We start from the raw sequence: 20,536 nt of genomic DNA, 5'->3' as shown, positions 1-20,536 counted from the left end.
AATAGTGGATTAAAGATAAACATTAGTAAAGGTGGGCAGATTTCTGCATTTTTTAATCACTTCTACTTAGTATATCTGGATTTATTTTATGTATAATTGAATTCACTCTCTATTTGTATTTAAGTATAAAGATACTGATAAGCATTTCATTAACTTGCATAAATTTTTCCTATAAACTTAAACAGAATAATTCAGATAGGATTCTACAGTAACTGTCTTGCACCTTGAAACTAAGAATAATTTTTGTTACCCTTGGTAATTTGGAAGTAAATAAACATTACCGTGATACGAAGATACAAATCTTTGACCAGGGTCCTACTGGCAACTGAGCGAACATTTGAAACAGCTGGTGTAGCTGGCTGAACTTCAGGAACTAACTTCACAGGTTGATTAGGTAGAACATCCACTATAATCTAACAAAAGGAGCATTCTAATTAACAACACATTAATGGTTTAGTATTTAAAGATGAAGAAACAGAGCATATCCTAAATAAAATGAAATACTACCTTCCAAAACATATTTCCATTAAATTCTTAAAACCAATCAACTTTTAAAAAATGAAAATAAAAGGTGTAACATTAATTTTTGAATGTTAACCATTTAAAAACAAATTTGGAAACACTTAACAATACATGTATTTGTTAAAAAAATTTAGTGCACTAACAATAATGAATGGAGATGATGTATGTTAAAACTACCTTAAAACTTCATTATCTAGAATCCTGAAATGTTATTAATTGAAACATTTTCACATACAACTGAGAGGAGCAACCCTGTCCATGATATAGATTAAAATGTTTACTAATCAAGTCCTCCATATAAACAAGGATAAAAAAGTAACTTCCGTATCAGGTTAAGTTTAATCAACATAATTTAAGTATATATTATTCTAAAATTCCTGAAGATGGCATTATTTATACCTTTCATCCAATAATCAAACCACTTTTAAACAAAACACTTCAAACACTTCACTCCTCAACCAAGTAAGAAAACGTGAAGCTAACTAAAGCTAACTGCCATGCATAAAAAGAGTAAACAAACCTGCTCACTGTTAAGAGTATTTGTTTTATCCATCGTAAAACCAAACTGGATACAGTATGTCCCCACCTTGTTAGGAATTGCTTTATCCCTAAGTTAAGAAGAAAGAGATAAAATCACTGGTAACTTTTAAATAAAAGGGAAAGAAATTCAAAGCATTAACATTTCTTTTCTTTCCATGAAAAGTAAATGAGTAAAAAGAGAGTTACTTTACTACATTCAGCTTCATTCATCAAATACTTCCTGCAACATCAAGCTTACCATCAGTCCCTCTTACCCAGACATTCTATCACAAAACATCTACAACAAGAACTCTGGATGTGGCAAACACTGAATATAAAGTTGATAAAGTAGTAAACATAATAAATGCTGAATTACATATCAAATGAATTTAGTTTCATTTCCACACAAATTTCCATCTCAGTTTTATATTTCAAGTTTACAAACTATCCAACTGACCTTATGTTGCTTTGTTTTCCATTTATATGTTCTAAATAAGTAACTGTAACTATATATGTTTAAAGATATTTATTGTAACTAAATTACCAATAAGGAACTTACTAAGAGGTAGACTTGCTAGGCCACAAACACAATGAATATATAAATGATGGAGCAGTCAAATAAATAAATAAAGTTTAGGAGTGAAACAACTAACTATATACCTGTATCTATCCATATATATGTATATAAAGGGAAAGTAACACCTACTGCCTCAACAGATGATGAAATCTAATGTCATTCATGATAAATAGAAGTTCTTTTAGTAATGATTACAAATGAACAGCCTGATAACGATACCTACCCAAAATAAAGACACTAAAGCAAACATCATACTTATGAGTTAAATGCTGAATGTCCCTTTTGGACTGGGGGGAATGATTTTAGAATAATCATTTTCATTGTATCCATTCAACATTTTACTCTTAAGTCCTAGCCAGTGAGGTACAGCAAGGAAAAGAAATAAAACAACCAAGGATTAGAAAGCAGTAAGCCTATCATTATTCACAGAGATGAGTGTGTAAATACCTAAAACTTTATTTTTGTTACTGGTGTGTAATAAGATAACAAAACTCAAAATAATTTTAGTAATAAAATCTAGTAATATATTTTATTATATAGTAATCTTACATTGCCTTGATAAGTGCACACAGAAAGGACTCAATTCCAGTGTGATTACATTAGATTCAAATGTGTAATTTTCAATAACAAAAACCCCAGAAGGCAAACAGACAGTAAAGTATGGGGAAAATAAGTCAATCAAAACTGTCCCTGAAAAACATCAGGAGGCTGATATACTAGACAAGGACTTCACTTTAAAGATGCTCAAAGTATTAAAAGATGTGAAAAAAGTCAAGAAAGTAATGTAAGGTGAAGACCAAAATATCAATTAAAGAGAAAACTTAAAAAGAAACCACACACACACAAAAAAATTAAAATATTCATATCAATGTATGACAAAACCCCCCAAAAAAAAGAAACCAAAAGCAAGTTCTGCAGCTGAAATGTACAATAACTGAAGTGAAAATTTCACTACAGGTATTCAAAGGGAGATTAAAGTATGTAGAATTAATGAACTTGAAGATAAGACAGTGGAAATTATACAGTTTGAGGAACAGAAAGAAAAAAGATAGAAGGAAAGTGAACAGAGTGTAAGGGACCTGAGATGCATCAAGTGGACCAACATACACATTGTGGCAATTCAAGGAGAAAAAAGGGAAAAGGATGGCAGGGACAATTTTTGAAAAACGGCTGTTAATTTCCCTCGTTTGATGAAAGACATTAATATAATGTCAGATGCTCATTAATATAATCCCAGATGCTCAAGGAATTCCAAGTAAGGTAAAACTCAAAAGGACCAAGACACACTAACACAAACTTTCATAGGACAAAGAAAAAGAATATTAGCAGCAGCAAGAGGAAAGCAAATCATTATATACAAGGCATCCTCAACAAGGTAATGAATTTCTTATCAGTAAGTTTGGAAGTCAGAAGGCAGTAGGCCAGTGTTCCCAAAGTGTTAAAAAAGAAACTGTCAACTAAGAATGTTATTTCACGGCCGCCGCCGCCGCCGCCGCCGTTTTGGAGGCACCAGAGCGCGGCCCGCGGCCCGCGCCGGTCCTCAGGCGCCGGCAGGCCGCGCCGGATCTGTGGGCGCAGTGTCTGTGGGCGCCTAGCCCGCCGGGCCCATGTGCGCGCGGCCTGCCCCAGGCCGCCCGGGCTTCGCCTCCGCCCCGTCCTTGGCCTCTACCCGGGCCTCCGAGGGGCAGGTGAAGAGATTATACATCTACTGAATGAAAAATTTTTTCTTAAAGTTGCATATACTCCAAGAAAAAATCCCAAATGTTTTTATATTTTGCCTAAATATAAAATTTAAACAAGGAGTTTGCACAGAGAAAAAAAAAAGAATGTTACTTTCAGCAAAACTGTCCCTCAAAAGTGAGGGAGAAATTAAAACATTCTCAGAGAGGAATGCCCTGGCTGTCCAGTGGTTAGGACTCAGTGATTCCACTGCAGGGAGGCAGGAGACCGGGGTGGGGGTCGGGGGACAGGGTTTGATCCCAGGTTGTGGAACTAAGATCCTGCATGCCATGCAGCATGGCAACATTTTCATATGAACAAAAGCTAAGAGAGTTCATTACCACTACACCTGGCCAGGAAGAAATGGTCAAGGGAGTCCTACAAGGTAAAACAAAATAATAATAGATAGTAACTTGAAGCTATGTGGAAAAATAGGGATCTCAACAAAGTTAAACACACAGGTAATTGTGAATGCTGGTATTATTGTAACAACAATTTCTAATTGTACCTTTTGTTTTCTATTTGGCTTTATAAACTAATACATTTAATGAAATAAAGCAATTTATTAGTTCAAAAGGCAAAAAGACATTTCTAATAAATGAAACCTTAGACACCATGTATCCAAAACCATTTACAGATTTCAAAGTACAGAAGCAACACTTAAAGTCACATAGTTAAATTAAAAAAACCAGTTCAGTTTTTTTATTTTGTAAGATCTTAAGTTTAGAATTATAGAAATCTCCTACATAATATTATAAATGCTCTGACAATAGAATTCTTCTCAAGTTTTTGATAGTTCTGAAAGCAAATGTATCTATTACAACAATCTTTCCCCAAATCATTTTGCAAACTTTGTAGACAAAATATTTTCTCAAAAAATTTCCTGACCAAAAATTTTTTTAAAAAATAACATTTTCTATTTGATCATAAAGTATTTCTCCTTAGCTTAACAGGCACTTGTTGCCAACACTGATTAACTCTGTAACAAAATATGCATTAAAATATGAAATGATTTGAGAAATACCTGAAGTAGAAGCAGCCATCTTCTTTGTCATTATCCTTTATTTTATTACAACTAAATACTTCTACCTAGAAGGAAAAGTGGCAAAGGAGAAGAGGAGAGAAATCACAAACATTTAGCATAATATATTTAGGATAGAAACTTACTTTACCTTTACCAAGTGTGAATCCAGATCACACGTGCATTGATTAATACACACAAACACATGTATACATATATATATATATCTTTATCATGCGTGTGTGACACAAAAGTGAGATTAGTCATAATGAAAAGATATACCATTAATTATTAAAGGACATATAACAGATCTTAACGGTGGTGACATAATTTTAAATAACAGCAGCTTGGTGGGACTCATGGTATAAAATTAAGGAAGCTAGTTTCCTAAACAGATGATTAAACTGAACCATAAATCCTAAAAGGCATTATTAAATCAGGGCCCCTGATATAGTTTGGTTTATTTTCCAATTTGAGATTTATTTTAGTTTGGCACTATCTTGTATGGTAGCCCATAATGACTACTGAGCACCTGAAATGTGACTGGTTCAGATTGAGGAGATGTAAGCATAAAATACATAGCAAATTTCAAAGACTTGGAAAGATATGAGCATGTAAAACACCATTATTAAATTTTAAAATACTGAGTACATGGTAAAATGGTAATTTTTTAATATATTAGTTTAAAACTATATTAAATTAATTTTATTTCTTTTCAATGTGGCTACTAGCAGAATTTAAGTATCACATGTGACTAGTACTGCATTTCTATTGGATTGTGCAGCTTTAGACTCTCAAACTGTCTGTCCACTCCACTACTCTGTACTCTATCAATCGTATTTCTTTCTCTCACTTTCTGTATTATCTCTTTTTTTTTTAATTAAAGCCTTTAAAAGTTTAAATTTAGTGTGTTGAAAATTTTTTTTCCACTCACCATGAAATGTAGGTATCAAAATATAATTCATTACATTTGGAATTAAAGTGTGGTGTGTTTTTTTTTCCCCCAATTATTTTTATTAGTTGGAGGCTAATTACTTTACAATATTGCAGTGGTTTTTGCCATACATTGACATGAATCAGCCATGGATTTACATGTGTTCCCCATCCTGAACCCCCTCCCACCTCCCTCCCCATCCCATCCCTCTGGGTCATCCCAGTGCACCAGCCCCGAGCACTTGTCTCATGCATCCAACCTGGACTGGCGATCTGTTTCACACTTGATAATATACATGTTTCGATGCTGTTCTCTCAGATCATCCCACCCTCGCCTTCTCCCATAGAGTCCAAAAGTCCGTTCTATACATCTGTGTCTCGCTTTCTTATCCATTCATCTGCTGATGGGCATCTAGGTTGCTTTCATGTCCTGGCTATTATATACAGTGCTGCGATGAACATTGGGGTGCACGTGTCTCTTTCAGATCTGGTTTCCTCGGTGTGTATGCCCAGGAGTGGGATTGCTTCTGTATTATCTCTTAATGATACTTAGTGGTTTTCTGTCTTGTGCTACTGGTCTTTAGACTTATTTCTGAAACATACCCTGGTATATTTTTTAAAAATCTAAGTGATGGAATGGGTTACTTTCTAGTTCTACAGGATATACACACTGCATTTTATATTAAACTACATTTAATTTTATGTTAAATCTAAGAGCTACTTTTAACTTCTAAAATGCTTTCTATGACTTACATTTGCTGGCGGTCGGTTCCCACTGTTTGCCAGTTTCCACATTTTCATGGAAATACGTGCTGGATTAATATTTTTAATGATACTGTCATCTTCAGAAATAACAGTAATCATAAAATCTGTAATGGGGAACATTAAAAAGTTATTTTCTTTCTAGTTCAATTAGTGGATTTGGTTAAATAATTGTATGTCTTTTTTTTTTAATTGTATGTTTTAAAGCATACATCTTGTTTAAATGTTAATAATAAAATTCTGATGAAGAAATAAAACCATTTTCAATTAGTCTTCCCCAACTATTTGTCTATAGAACTATACAATCATAACAGGCACTGGATATAGATCAATAGTGCTACACCTCCCACAGAAACCTAATGAATACATCTTTGATCCTTCAGTATTGTAAAGATGCTGATGCACAACTGTCACGTGCTTGTATAAACACATTGTGTTCCTAGTTCATGCCATAAATGATGCTGTAAAGCGAGAAAAAAAAAACCACATCTTTGCCATTAATAGTCCTTTGTCTTATTTTCACAGTCTGCCAAGCAAGACCAAAAAGGTTAGACTGTGTTATCTGCAGCACAGGGAACTATATTTAATATCCTGTGACAAACCATAATAGAAAAGAATATGAAAAAGAAAGTGTATATGTATATGTATACCTGTGTCACTCTGCTGTACAGCAGTGATTAAGACAACACTGTAAGTCAATTATACTTCAGTAAAAAATAAAAAAAAAAGTCAGACTGAAGACAAAGCAATCTAGGTCAAGTGGTTACAAATCTATATACTTTATGTAGTCTGCGAATACAGTGTTTACTTTCTTTTATGATTTTTCAATAGCATACCATAGTTAAACTAGTAATATTCCCTTGTATTTATCATCTGTAATATTCATTGGTCATCTATTACAGTTTTTACACAGGAAATAGGACTTATCTTCTCGAACAGATTTAAAAATTTATGTACATATATAATTATTTCAAAATATTGTTAAATTTCAATTTAAACTTTCTCGTCTGCTTCTTTTACTGCACAGGAATTCATCCATTCAGGAAAATCAAAGTTTTCAAGAAAATGACCTATGCAAAGCAAATGTAATTTCCTATTGACTTGACAGCTGCTTAGGTGATTGTCTCCTACATTAGACTGTAGAAACATCTGCTTAGGTGATTGTCTCCTACATTAGACTGAACTCATTGAAAACTGCCATGTTCATTACTGGAACTAAGAATCTAGCATAGTGGGTGGACACAGCAGGTATTCAGTAAATGTTTGTTGTTACGAAGTGTCTTTAATCATAAATTATATGATGCATTTCTATCCAAATTAAGTTGAACAGTCCTCAATTTCGTTTAACAGTGCTGCATAGTTAGTGGAACACACCCCCCGAAGCTCCTGCCACTCAGTACTTCATTCTTCTTTGGCAGAATCTCACAGTTCAGTGAGTGAATAAACACACACTGAAACACTTTAAACTATTAGCTTATACATGAGCTTTAAGTTCATTCTTGACCATTAAAGGAATGTAGGATATAGAGGAGAGGGAAGACAAAGCTAAGCCTAATATTCTTTCTTTGCTATTTAAAAGCCCACAACATGATTGCTTTTTTATCACGCTGAGCACCTGGGATAAATAATTTACCCTGTTAATCTGAGAGACAAACTATCACCACAAATTTATTTTAAAACTGAATTACTCACCAGTGAAAATACCCCCTGCTAAAAAGGAAGCATCTTTGTCATATTTAACATTGATACGAATGGGTTTTTCAGGGTCTGGAAGAATCATTAACTTAATTACGGGTCCTTCTATGGTATTCTTGTTATAAATGGCTTTAACCTGCATAATATGTTCTCCTCTAAAAAGAAAGAAAAAGGGAAAGAGGGGGAAGGGGTTCAAATTGTGTTAGTTATAATTAAAAATTCTGAGACAATTTATACAAAGTTTAACTCATTTAGGAAACCTCTCTACTCCTGTCTCATTCCAACTCCTGACTAACACTAAATAGACGGCTATGTATTACTCTTAACTTCATCAAGTAATAAGAAAAATCAATCTCTATAATACCAATAACTATCAAACTTTCAGTTCTTACCTAGGGGCAAAAACACTGAACACTCCCAAATTAGCCCTGCCCCTTTCATCGGTTTTATGCTGTTGGTTTGAAGGAGTGAGCTAAAAACAAAACAAAACGGTTAATTAGAAAATTCTAGGAATCAAATTCTTTTCCTCTATTACTATTTAAAAAGCTACATTTGCACATACTCTAAAATCTAAAATTGTCTAATTTAAACTAGCTGAAATAATATAACATGTAATCACACAATCTAAAGGATAACAATCATTCACGCTGATCAGTTAAACTAGAATTTTGTGTATTTCAATTCTTAAGTTGCAGAATTCAGTGTTCACTCTTTCAATAACACTGCTATACCAAGTGAAGTTTGGTCACATAAATACAGAAGGTATATGCCAAAATCGGGGGGTTGTGGGAGACAGTGCAGGAGAAATAAACATACATACACATACATAATTTTAAGTCAAGGCATAACACCATGTCCATGTTAGTTACTTCATCCTCTTAATGTTTACACAGATGTGTTTCTAAAATCTTTGTTGCAATACTACCATTGTAGTGATAATTAAGCTTTTACTTTTAAATGATTAAGAATCAGTGGACACACTTCCTAATCACTTGTTAGAAGAATCTTTCAGTCTTTTGCAGATGCTTTTCTAAAAACGAGGATCACACTCTTATTTGGGGTACAACATAATCACTGTTTAACTCTCTTAGAAGCAAACACTAAGAACAAAAGTAAATTCGAAGACTGTAGTAGCAGAAAATCAGATTCTCTCCTAAATCCTAATACTTAACTTCTGTTTAACAGAACCTAAAGATTAGGTGATTATGGTACATGCAAAAAAGAAACAAAAAGCAACAGTGGAGAGACACAAGTGAGAAAGAGTGATTTAACTGCTAAAATAAAACACTGCGTTTGCATCCGTCTCATTTACCTTCCAATCTATCCTCTCTCAACCTATCTTTTTCAGTCTTTCTTCCATCTGGGTCCTAAACCTTTGCTGCTAAGCCAGAAGTCAGTCTTCTATTTCAGGCTATATAACAGCAATACTGTAGTCCTTTTTGACAGGCGTAAGACTTTTGACCCTTTTTACTTTACCTTGAAAACTAGTCCATGTGGATGACAAGTCATTCCTGGTACTTTAACCTCCTGTATAGTTTTTATTTACTTTTTTTTTTTTTTGGACTGCACACGTGGTTTACAGGATCTTAGTTCGCTGACCAAGGTGCACCCATGCCCTCTGCAATGGAAGCAAGGATCCCAAGCACTGGACCACCAGGGAATTCCCTTCTGTACAGCTTTACAGGTAAACAAGTTGAGTCCTGTGAAATCCTTACTGAAATTGTTAACTAATTTCAAGAGAACTGTGTATTTACATAATACAAACTGTTCGTACCTACTAAAATTATAAAATCTCTGGAAAGATACTCAAGCATGGCTGAATATACTTCTAAGATCTCTTCTCTGTATCGCCTGGCAACAACCTGGCTAGGACAAATGAGTTCCCTTTAACCAACAGGAAAAACTTGTCAAAACACAACCTTGCAAGGGCCTGACAGCATCTTCCCCTTCCCTTTGCAGGAGGGCATCCAACTTTGTGCAAGACATCCAAAGTCTCCTCTAGATCCTAACCTGACTATTCCAATACTCGTGTTAACAACTGGTACCTAACCCTGGTACCAGACAGAATGTGGTCCACTGGAGAAGGGACTGGCAAACCACTTCAGTATTCTTGCCTTGAGAACCCCATAACAGTATGAAAAGGACAATGAAAGATGAACTCCCCAGGTCGGTAGGTGCCCAATATGCTACTGGAGATCAGTGGAGAAATAACTCCAGAAAGAATGAAGGGATGGAGCCAAAGCAAAAACAACACCCAGTTGTGGATGGGTCTGGTGATAGAAGCAAGGTCCAATGCTGTAAAGAGCAATATTGCACAGGACCTGGAATGTTAGGTCCATGAATCAAGGCAAATTGGAAGTGGTCAAACAGGAGATGGCAAGAGTGAACATCGACATTCTAGGAATCAGCAAACTAAGATGGCCTGGAATGGGTGAATTTAACTCAGATGACCATTATATCTAACTGTGGGCATGAATCCCTTAGAAGAAATGGAGTAGCCATCGTGGTCAACAAAAGAGTCCAAAACGCAGTACCTGGAGGCAATCTCAAAAACGACAGAATAATCTGTTTGTTTCAAAGGCAAACCATTCAATATCACGGTAATCCAAGTCTATGTCCCGACCAGCAACACTGAAGAAGTGAAAGTTGAACGGTTCTATGAAGACCTACAAGACCTTCTATAACTAACACCCAAAAAGATGTCCTTTTCATTATAGGGGACTGGAATGCAAAAGTAGGAAGTCAAGAAACACCTGCAGTAACAGGCAAATTTGGCCTTAGAGTACAGAATGAAGTAGGGCAAAGGCTAATGGAGTTCTGCCAAAAGAATGCACTGGTCATAGTAAACACCCTCTTTCAACAACACAAGAGAAGACTCTACACATGGACATCACCAGATGGCCAACACCGAAATCAGAGTGATTATATTCTTTGCAGCCAAAGATGGAGAAGCTCTATACAGTCAGCAAAAACAAGACCGGAGGCTGACTGTGGCTCAGATCATGAACTCCTTATTGCCAAATTCAGAGTGAAATTGAAGAAAGTGGGGAAAACCACTCAACCATTCAGGTATGACCTAAATCAAACCCCTTATGACTATACAGTGCAAGTGAGAAATAGATTTAAGGGACTAGACCTGATAGACAGAGTGCCTGATGAACTATGGACGGAGGTTCGTGACACTGTACAGGAGACAGGAACTAAGACCATCCCCAAGAAAAGGAAATGCAAAAAAGCAAAATGGCTGTCTGAGGAGGCCTTACAAATAGCTGTGGAAAGAAGAGAAGCGAAAAGCAAAGGAGAAAAAAAAGAACAGTCCCACCTGAATGCAGAGTTCCAAAGAATTACAAGGAGAGATAGGAAAGCCTTCCTTAGTGATCAATGCAAAGAAATAGAGGAAAACAATAGAATGAGAAAGACAAGAGATCTCTTCAAGAAAATTGGAGATACCAAGGGAACATTTCATGCAAAGATGGGCTCAATAAAGGACAGAAATGGTATGGACCTAACAGAAGCAGAAGATATTAAGAAGAGGCGGCAAGTATACACAGAAAAACTGTACAAAAAAGATCTTCACGATGCAGATAATCATGATGGTGTGATCACTCACCTAGAGCCAGACATCCTGGAATGTGAAGTCAAGTGGACCTTAGGAAGCATCACTACAAACAAAGCTAGTGGAGGTGATGGACTTCCAGTTGAGCTATTTCAAATCCTGAAAGATGATGCTGTGAAAGCATCACTGATGCATCAATTGATGCATCATTGAAAGCATATTGATGCTGTGCACTCAATATGCCAGCATATTTGGAAAATTCAGCAGTGGCCACAGGACTGGAAAAGGTCAGTTTTCATTCAAATCCCAAAGAAAGTCAATGCCAAAGAATGCTCAAACCACCACATAATTGCACTCATCTCACACGCTAGCAAAGTAATGCTCAAAATTCTCGAAGCCAGGCTTCAACAATACATGAACCATGAACTTCCAGATGTTCAAACTGTATTTAGAAAAGGCAGAGGAACCAGAGATCAAATTGCCAACATCTGCTGGATCATCGAAAAAGCAAGAGAGTTCCAGAAAAACATCTATTTCTGCTTTATTGACTATGCCAAAGCCTTTGACTGTGTGGATCACAACAAACTGTGGACAATTCTTCAAGAGATGGGAATACCAGACCACCTGACCTGCCTCTTGAGAAATCTGTATGCAGGTCAGGAAGCACAGTTATAACTGGACATGGAACAACAGACTGGTTCCAAATAGGAAAAGGAGTACGTCAAGGCTGTATATTGTCACCCTGCTTATTTAACTTATATGCAGAGTACATCATGAGAAATGCTGGGCTGGAGGAAGCACAAGCTGGAATCAAGATTGCCGGGATAAATTATCAATAACTCAGGTATGCAGATGACACCACCCTTATGGCAGAAAGTGAAGAACTAAAGAGCCTCTTGATGAAAGTGAAAGAGGAGAGTGAAAAAGTTGGCTTAAAGCTCAACATTCAGAAAAGTGAGATCAGAGCATCTGGTCCCATCACTTCATGGCAAATAGATGGGGAAACAGTGGTTGACTTTATTTTTCTGGGCTCCAAAATCACTGCAGATGGTGACTGCAGCCATGAAATTAAAAGATGCTTACTCCTTGGAAGGAAAGTTATGACCAACCTAGACAGCATATTGAAAAGCAGAGATATTACTTTGTCAACAAAGGTCCATCTAGTCAAGGCTATGGTTTTTCCAGTGGTCATGTACGGATGTGAGAGTTGGACTAGAAAGAAAGATGAGCACCAAAAAACTGATGCTTTTGAAGTGTGGTGTTGGAGAAGACTCTTGAGAGTCCCTTGGACTGCAAGGAGATCCAACCAGTCCATCCTAAAGGAGATCAGTCCCGGGTATTCACTGGAAAGACTGATGTTGAAGCTAAAACTCCAATACTTTGGCCACCTGATACAAAGAGCTGACTCATATGAAAAGACCCTGATGCTGGGAAAGACTGAGGGCAGGAGGAGAAGGGGACAACAAAGGATGAGATGGTTGGATGGCATCACCAACTCCATGGATATGGGTTTGGGTGGACTCCAGGAGTTGGTGATGGACAGGGAGGCCTGGCGTGCTGCGATTCATGGGGTCGCAGAGTCAGACACGACTGAGTGACTGAACTGAACTGAACCTAATCCTGAGCTTCCTAGTATCCAAGCACTATGTTTTCCCCCAAACATTACAAGGCCATGTTCATGCTTGCTCATTTCCCTAGAATAGGTCTCAGTAGAGGTCCAACAGCTCTGCCCAGGCAGCTCTCCAAATGGTAAGCAGAGCACAGCTACTCATGCGACTCTCTTGCTTCACCCTTAGAACTTTTAAGTTTCCCAAATAACGCCTGTTTCATAACCCAGACTGCAGGTCATTGTATCTAACTTCATTCACCTTGTCAACATTACCCGTTCCTAATCTGAAATTCAGATATTATTAATATTGTGTAATAAACAGTCATAATTAGAGACTGCTGCCTCTTGTTACACTGTCTGCAAAATATAAACTGTACTTCCTCAAAATAACTATTAAAATTTTAGACTGACAAAGTAAGCAACAAACCTGGGCAAACTCCAGGAGAGAGTGAGGGTAAGGGAGGCCTGGAACGCAACAGTCCATGGGACCACAAAGAGTCAGACACAACTTAGGGACTGAATAACAAAAACAAAACTAAGCAATAGTGAAGATTATAAAAGGCTATTTAAAAAAAAAAAAAAAAAGGTAACACCTAAAGACATGATGATACTGAGAATGAAAGCCAAAATTTTAAGTGAGAATTATTTAAGGATGTTTAAAACTTACCTTTAAATTGTTAGCTTTTACAAGACTTATTTTAACCTGTGGCACAGGTGCTGGATTATCCCACTGATCACAAAGTTGAACAATGAGAGGATTCTGCAATTCTCTTCCATTAATCACTGGAATGGACTAAAACAGACACAAATCTTTTAAGAAGCACTAAAACATGCCAAACAATATGATTGCTATTAAAGTGAAACAATCACTGAATTCATCTGTTTTACTCACAAATAGCTCCTTTCATCAATTAAAATAAACTTCTGAAAGTCAATTACATTGTCACTAATAATCCTCTTCTCATAGAATGATTAAAAATTTAATAAAAGGGAAAATATATTTGACATTACTGGCTTCCAGAGCCAGTCAAGAATTCTGAAAATTACATATTGCAAGGACTTCAATGGAAACAGAAATTTATCTTAGGCGCTCATATTTAGCATTGGTCAATCTACAGTCTAACTTCTCCATCAATTGCTGGCACTCTGTCAAGTCTACATGAAGCAGTGTGGACAGCTTTCCAGCTCCTAGTCAAATAGGACTAGTCATGGATAAACTTAAACAAGACAGTGTAGACTTAAAATGACTCTTGCTTTTCCCTTAATCCAAGTAAGGCCTGTGTAACTCCGGGAATTTGTTTGCTGACCTAGGTATATCAAAGGAAACTCATTGTCAAGCAAGAAACCTGTTAAAGTCCAATCCTCTGTGTCAGATGTTTAAAGTTAAAGAAAAAAAGAAGATAGGAAAGATATAACTAGCAAAAAAGGAAAGTGATTTATCACCTCTCCTACTAGTAATGTTCCCTCTGCTTCCTCCATCCCTCCAATTATGTTAGGAGGTTGCTAAAAAGTGGGAGAAACATCAGTAATGTGTTAGGAACATTTTTTAAAAAGATACCCTTGAAGCTGGTTTATGCTTGACTAGCAAAAAATTTTCATGGACAGACTATATTCTGTGTGCTAAAGTTTATAAAAAGCCTGAATACACAAGAAGTGCTGATGTTTCCAAATGTAAACACATCAGGGTCTTTATTTATAATTACATAATTGTCCATCTATCAAACAGCAACTACCTGTAAAGAATATCTTCCAGTAAACAACTTACAGCCCAAGCTGTTAGCTGAAAATTCTTCTGGGTAGTGGTGGAGAAAGGAAATAACCAAAATCAAATGTTCATGATTTGCCACTTATTAATACTATCATGCAATATAACATTTCAGAATTTGTTTCTTCATTTATAAGGAAGGACAATACATAATAATGTTGTTGAAGATTAACTGAGAATATATATGTATATTTATATAATTTTTCTATTTATCATGCTTAGGTGTTAAATTAGTTCTCCTTTCTATTTAAGATCCTGTGTGTGGAAGAGGGAGGTAAGTCAAAAATTAAATTGGAAAATTCTAAGAAAACCACATATTCAATGATTACATTTTCAGCCTTACCCACATATAACGTATCTCTTAACAGAGGAGAATTAGTTTTAGGTTTTATTTTTAAAGCTTTTGGATTTCAATGATATCTGCAAATAAATCCGATAATAAATTTTTGAGTTAACAAGCTGTCATTAATTTTTATATTCCCCTCCTACAAAATAATTTAAAAACATGAACATGTAAAGATTTTTTCCACCTCAAGGGTACACAATTATTCCATGATATTGTCAGTCAACAAATTCTTTACTGACATCATTAGGTTTCTAATAAGGCATTGAGTTAATGCAGTAAATATGCTTCTATATAAAAATAAGTCCACTGTCTTTGCAGTACAACTCTTCAGTCAACAAGTGTTAAGGAAAAAATTGTTTTTAAATATTTTTTAAATTTATGAATCAAAAAAGGACAATCTCAAACTATAGCAGAGATATGTAAGCTTTTCTCAGATGATCAGTTCCTTTGTGAGATAATTTCATCTACTGCCATGGTCATGTGAGATGATTTTCCATTAGAAAAAATAACCTTTTGTACCAACAGATAAGGCTCTGCCACACCATAACTGAACACCAGAATGTGAACATTTTAAAATCAGAATTCTAAAAATTTAATGAAAATTGAAAGGTAACCGATTTGACAGACATTTGCAAATTAGTATTTAAGATATGTATAACTATATGTATAGGGAAGCAAACTGATGTTTTTAAGAGTGTAATGAATGACTTGATATCTGGTATGCATTTAAAAATTCCAGCAAAAACATTTTTTTTAATAAGCCAGTGAGAGAGAACAATGAAATAAAATTGGTGAAATTCAGCAACTGTTGAAACTGGGGGTTATCTATTTTTATTTTAATGCATATTTTTAATTTCTATAATAAAACTCTTAGAATTTGAAGTATCACTTTTTTTTTTAAACAAATGAGGACACAGTGATAAATAACAAAGTATTAAAATTCATATTACTTTGTCTTTTTGTTATTGTTACTATTGTTACTACTCCAACAACAAAATATAACTTTGATCTACTAACATTCTGAAGCAGTTAGTAGGTCAAAATATTGATATTAAATTCTTTCAATCAAGGCAGGAAGGTACTTACCTCCTTTAACTCTGGCCAGTCTACAAGAAGAAGTTTAGCTGGTGGCCCAGAAACTAGCTGCACTCGAATGAAGTCAGAAAATTCACGCCAAGTAAAGCAAAGATCTTTATTTCCAGGGGGACCTGGAGTAAATCTGACTCCTCTCACGCTTATACTTTGTGTATTTTCCTAGTGAGGAAAAAGCACATTGGAAAAAAAAAAACAAAAAACACCAGGAAGATCATGTTTAGTTTTCAGAAAAAAGAAAGAAAATGTTGTCACTACCTATGTGCATACAGATGTGTTTCTGGTAAAACAACAGCAAGTAACACACATATGCCAATACTGGCGTGTCCTGAATTTCATTTCCTTGAGACAAGAAAGTGAAATTCTCCTCTGTGAGGGAGAGATCTGAAAGGTTCAACTTATGTCCTTTTTCCTTATCTTTTCCTAATTTCCCCCTTCTTTACACTTGCACTGTCTCCTTTCTGTTCTCCGAATAGCACGTATGTGCCTGTCCAACAAGCTCCTTCCCTGTTTGCCACATTTTTAACCTCCATGTTGAGATTACCAAGGGAATGTGCTTCAGAAGAGCAGTACATTTTATGAAGATGCGGAAATAATCTTAAAAAACAATGGCACATTAAAATCAGTATTTTATTTTAGAAAGACTTTAAAAACAACTTTGGTATTAAAAAAAAAACCTGGAAGGTTCCTGTTTTATGCAGAGACTAGGGGTAGACTTCTATTGTTTCTATGAAAGTGAGTCAAGATAGTACCTATCAGTCATAAAATGACAGGAGAAAGGTCAACTTGACTGGAGATGGGAGGAGACAGGCGTGCTGCAGCAGAATACTACGGCGTACTTCAGGCACCCTAAGGAGACAGAGTCTAACCTCATAGTATAAAATGCTGACAGGGGGCATGAGATGGGAACTGGAAACTGACCCTCGATTTGGTCAGGTGGCACAGGGCAGAAACACCTAGGAGGCCTGCCTGGGAATGAGACTGAAGAATGTGAAAATAGAGAGTGTACATAACTCTTCAAGGAGCTACATTACAAAAAGGAGAAAAAGAGGGCAGTACTAGACAGACATGTTTCAGGGCCAAAGGAAGCTGTGAGGGGTAAGAGCAGAGAGAGTATGGCATGCTTATATGCTGATGGGAATCTAACAGACAGGGAAAAACAAGATGTAGGGAAACAGGTTAGGAACAATTAGTTGAAAGAGGATGGGTGTCTACGCATAAAGTGACAGGAAGAAGAAACTGTTCGTGCACAACAGTGGTTATTATCTGACTTCATCTACACAGAGGGTGAAGCTAGACAAGAAAGCATCTGAAAGTCATAGATCAAACCTTATCTTTTACAGTAAACAAAACACCATTAGAAGTTCCTCAGCAGTGCTAAGATACTGTGGAAAAGGCGTTCTGAAAACTAGAAAATAACAGCAGAGTAGGTTAGTGGAAACAAAAACTCTGGTTAGGCGGGGCAACCATGAGACTCTCATGATTATTCTGTTGGGTAAAAGGGATAATGGAGGTTGCAAAAGGATGAAGAGGTTTAAAAACCACTAAATGCCCTAAGTGAATTCAACTTAGAATTCCTTCTTTCTGACCTGCTCTAGGCTGGGAGGATCCTTGAAGGCTCAACTCCAACATCTTTTCTCGAAAATGGTCTTTAATCTCTCCAAGAAGAGTACTTGTGTTTCCTTGCTTGTTTTAAACAGAAACAATTTCACCAGTATTATTTTTCAAGCTAATCTCAATTAACTGCATATCTGCACACTTTTACAACTAGAGTTCTCCCAGGTATCCTATTTAATGCAGCGACTGAGCACCAAGAAATTTTACTCAAATAGGTACATGAAAAACAACCTTTGTACACATGTCAAAATACTTAGGGATGAAATGGTATGATGTATGGAATTTGCTTCAAAGTGACAGGTAAGGGGGAAGTGATGAATGCTGAAGCTGACTGGTAGGACCATGGGAATTACTTATACTACTTATGCTATTTTTGTGTATGTTCAAAATTTTTGTGTATGTTTAAATTTTCAAAATAAAAATTACTTCAATGCCTTTTACAATTTTTCATTGTAAATACTGCAATCAAATCTCTCTTACTTTTGTGTTTCCCAAACTTTCTGTTATATATAATCTGAATGGAATAGTCAACTGTTAACGGGAAACAGTCATACCTGAAAAGTAGTTTTCAAATGTGAGCTATCAAGTCCAATCCCAGCAATTCCCAACGCAGACAGAGAACTTGGTGAAAATGCTTGAATCTGATTCCCATACTGATCTGTAACAGTTACAACTAAAAAGGGGGAGGCAGTTAATTTTACAGTATCTTAATTTAACATGATGTTGATGTCATATGTTTTACCATGAATATCTGAAGGAAATAATTTAGTGTCATGTAATAATCTGGATATAAGAAAAATACAGGATGTGAATCATACTAACATATTTATTTTATGCTCTTAGTATTAACCATTATAATTTCTAACAAAAGTCAACATTCTTTTCAACTAACTGTTTTTAGTTAGGTCAGCATAGGCAAAGATAGGGAAAATGCTTCAACCGTTTCAACAGTGGATTTTAAACCATTAACCATATATAAATCCAAAGTTTTCCTTTCAGATTATGTATGCCAAAACATGAACATAAGGACATATTATAGAAGTGTTTTAAAGAAAGAAAGTAGGTCATACTAACCTATTTCTCCTTGAAGCTCTTGACCCATCTGTACCGTTTTCCCTCCTTTTAATTCACATTTTAGATGTTTAGGTTCATCTGGAAGTGGTCTGAAATTGATTAACAAATTAAAGGCCTTAATTACACCATTAATTGTAGAAAAAAGTTTCAACATGCTAAGGAGTAATATATGTAATGCTCATTTTCTTAAACTTAAAAACAGTATCACTATTAATCCAAAGGGAAATAGAGAAAAGACAGCTTGCAAAGACAGTAGAGAATACTGACCAAAAAAATAAATGCATGTTAGATCACAGTTATCTATCCTGGATTAAAAGGAAATTATGACATGAGAGCACTGAAAAAAAAAAAGCAATGGGTTGGTAAGAATGACTCATCAAGAAATCTAGCTCTGACTGAAGAGTAGTACATCTGTTAATTTTATCTCAGACACGGAGCCATTCTAAGTGTTGGAGTAGTATGGAAATGTGTACGGAATTAAAGTAGAAAAGGTTAATAAAAAAGAGGCAGCCAAGGAACTGACAGGCCAGGGTGAAGGACAGGTCTTCTATATATTTACTTAAATTTTCCCCTTTTCTATCAGGTAGACTCAGCTTTGAAAATCACAACTAATGAAAGAATTCCTTCTGAGCAACACACTGACTGATCTCACACTGCATCTTTTGTATTTCTCACATCTTTGTCATTTTCTAGGAGTTTTCACTGTTGCTTGTCCTAGGAGGACATTCCTTTAACAAAAGTTCTCGTTCTGACAGATACTAGAGGGGCAAGTTAAGTAGAGGCTGAGAGTGATATTAAGGATGAATCACTATCATCAGTGAAGCTTTATTCCAAAGACAACCTGTTTCCAAGAAGTTGTGGAAATCTCTACATCAAAAAAATGACTTTGATATGTATGCTTTGGTGAAAAGCATTTTTGTCACCATATGCTGAATATCTCAAAACGTAATATGCCCACAAACCTTACTGTAAATGCACTTTCCAAAGACACATGATCGTCTTGGAATGAAACCTGGCAATAGCGCATATCTTTCACAGATGTTGGTACTTGTACATCAGGAAGCAGACCCTGCAGTAAGTGCTCTTTGTTAATCTCAGGAGTCCAATTAACCTAGAAGGGAAATTATATACTTAAGAATAACATAAAGTTTACTCGAATGTCTTCCAACTGCCAGTTATCTTACCAAAGATTCTTAAAAAATTATAATCCATCCTCCCCAACTCTAAGGAAAAAGGAAGGCCCTTTATGACCATAAATGATGGTGGTTCATATATTACTAAGAGAAAAGTTATCTTTTTCACTGTCTTCCCTGTTAATACTGCCACATCTTTCAATGCAACGAAATAAATATTCCTAAATCATTCCTTTAGCACTTCGCCACAAGATTATTACTTTGGTCATTATAGTTTTAAAAAACTATGGGAATCAAATCATGTTATCAATTCTGAGAAGTTATAGTCAATTGTTATTGTTTTTTCAAAAAGAATCTTGCTATTACAGGTTTTAATTAAGATATAAGTGGACCCTATTCAGCAAGGTGAGAAAAGTTAAATTCACTATGTAATTACCATCCTAGCCACATCTTGATCTTAATCCACTCTCAAATGTTTTTAGCTCTAATTTTAACTTTACATCTCTTAAACTCCGTATTTTGTTATTTGTTATCCATTTTTAAAGTTGACTACCCCACTCTATTTTACTTTTAAACTTCCAATCCTTTCTATTTAA

At 35.6% G+C, this 20,536-nt stretch overlaps 1 protein-coding gene across 2 annotated transcripts in view; it reads right to left on the bottom strand.

Annotated features, from left to right (window-relative positions):
* Positions 1-20,536, bottom strand: part of SMCHD1 (structural maintenance of chromosomes flexible hinge domain containing 1) — a 122,877-nt gene that overhangs the window by 37,740 nt on the left and 64,601 nt on the right. For both annotated transcript variants that reach the window (XM_061131061.1, XM_061131062.1), the window contains exons 26-36: positions 19,770-19,918; positions 18,808-18,896; positions 18,288-18,406; positions 16,111-16,278; positions 13,581-13,706; positions 8,141-8,220; positions 7,746-7,903; positions 6,045-6,160; positions 4,362-4,426; positions 1,043-1,130; positions 282-413 (exon numbers count right to left, since the gene is read on the bottom strand). In XM_061131061.1, coding sequence (XP_060987044.1) covers positions 282-413; positions 1,043-1,130; positions 4,362-4,426; positions 6,045-6,160; positions 7,746-7,903; positions 8,141-8,220; positions 13,581-13,706; positions 16,111-16,278; positions 18,288-18,406; positions 18,808-18,896; positions 19,770-19,918 — 1,290 coding nt within the window. The remainder of the gene's footprint in view (positions 1-281; positions 414-1,042; positions 1,131-4,361; positions 4,427-6,044; positions 6,161-7,745; positions 7,904-8,140; positions 8,221-13,580; positions 13,707-16,110; positions 16,279-18,287; positions 18,407-18,807; positions 18,897-19,769; positions 19,919-20,536) is intronic.

This window comes from Dama dama, chromosome 27 (genome assembly GCF_033118175.1).
Source record: "Dama dama isolate Ldn47 chromosome 27, ASM3311817v1, whole genome shotgun sequence".
NCBI lineage: Eukaryota > Metazoa > Chordata > Mammalia > Artiodactyla > Cervidae > Dama > Dama dama.
This window is presented reverse-complemented; position numbering and strand designations above follow the sequence as displayed.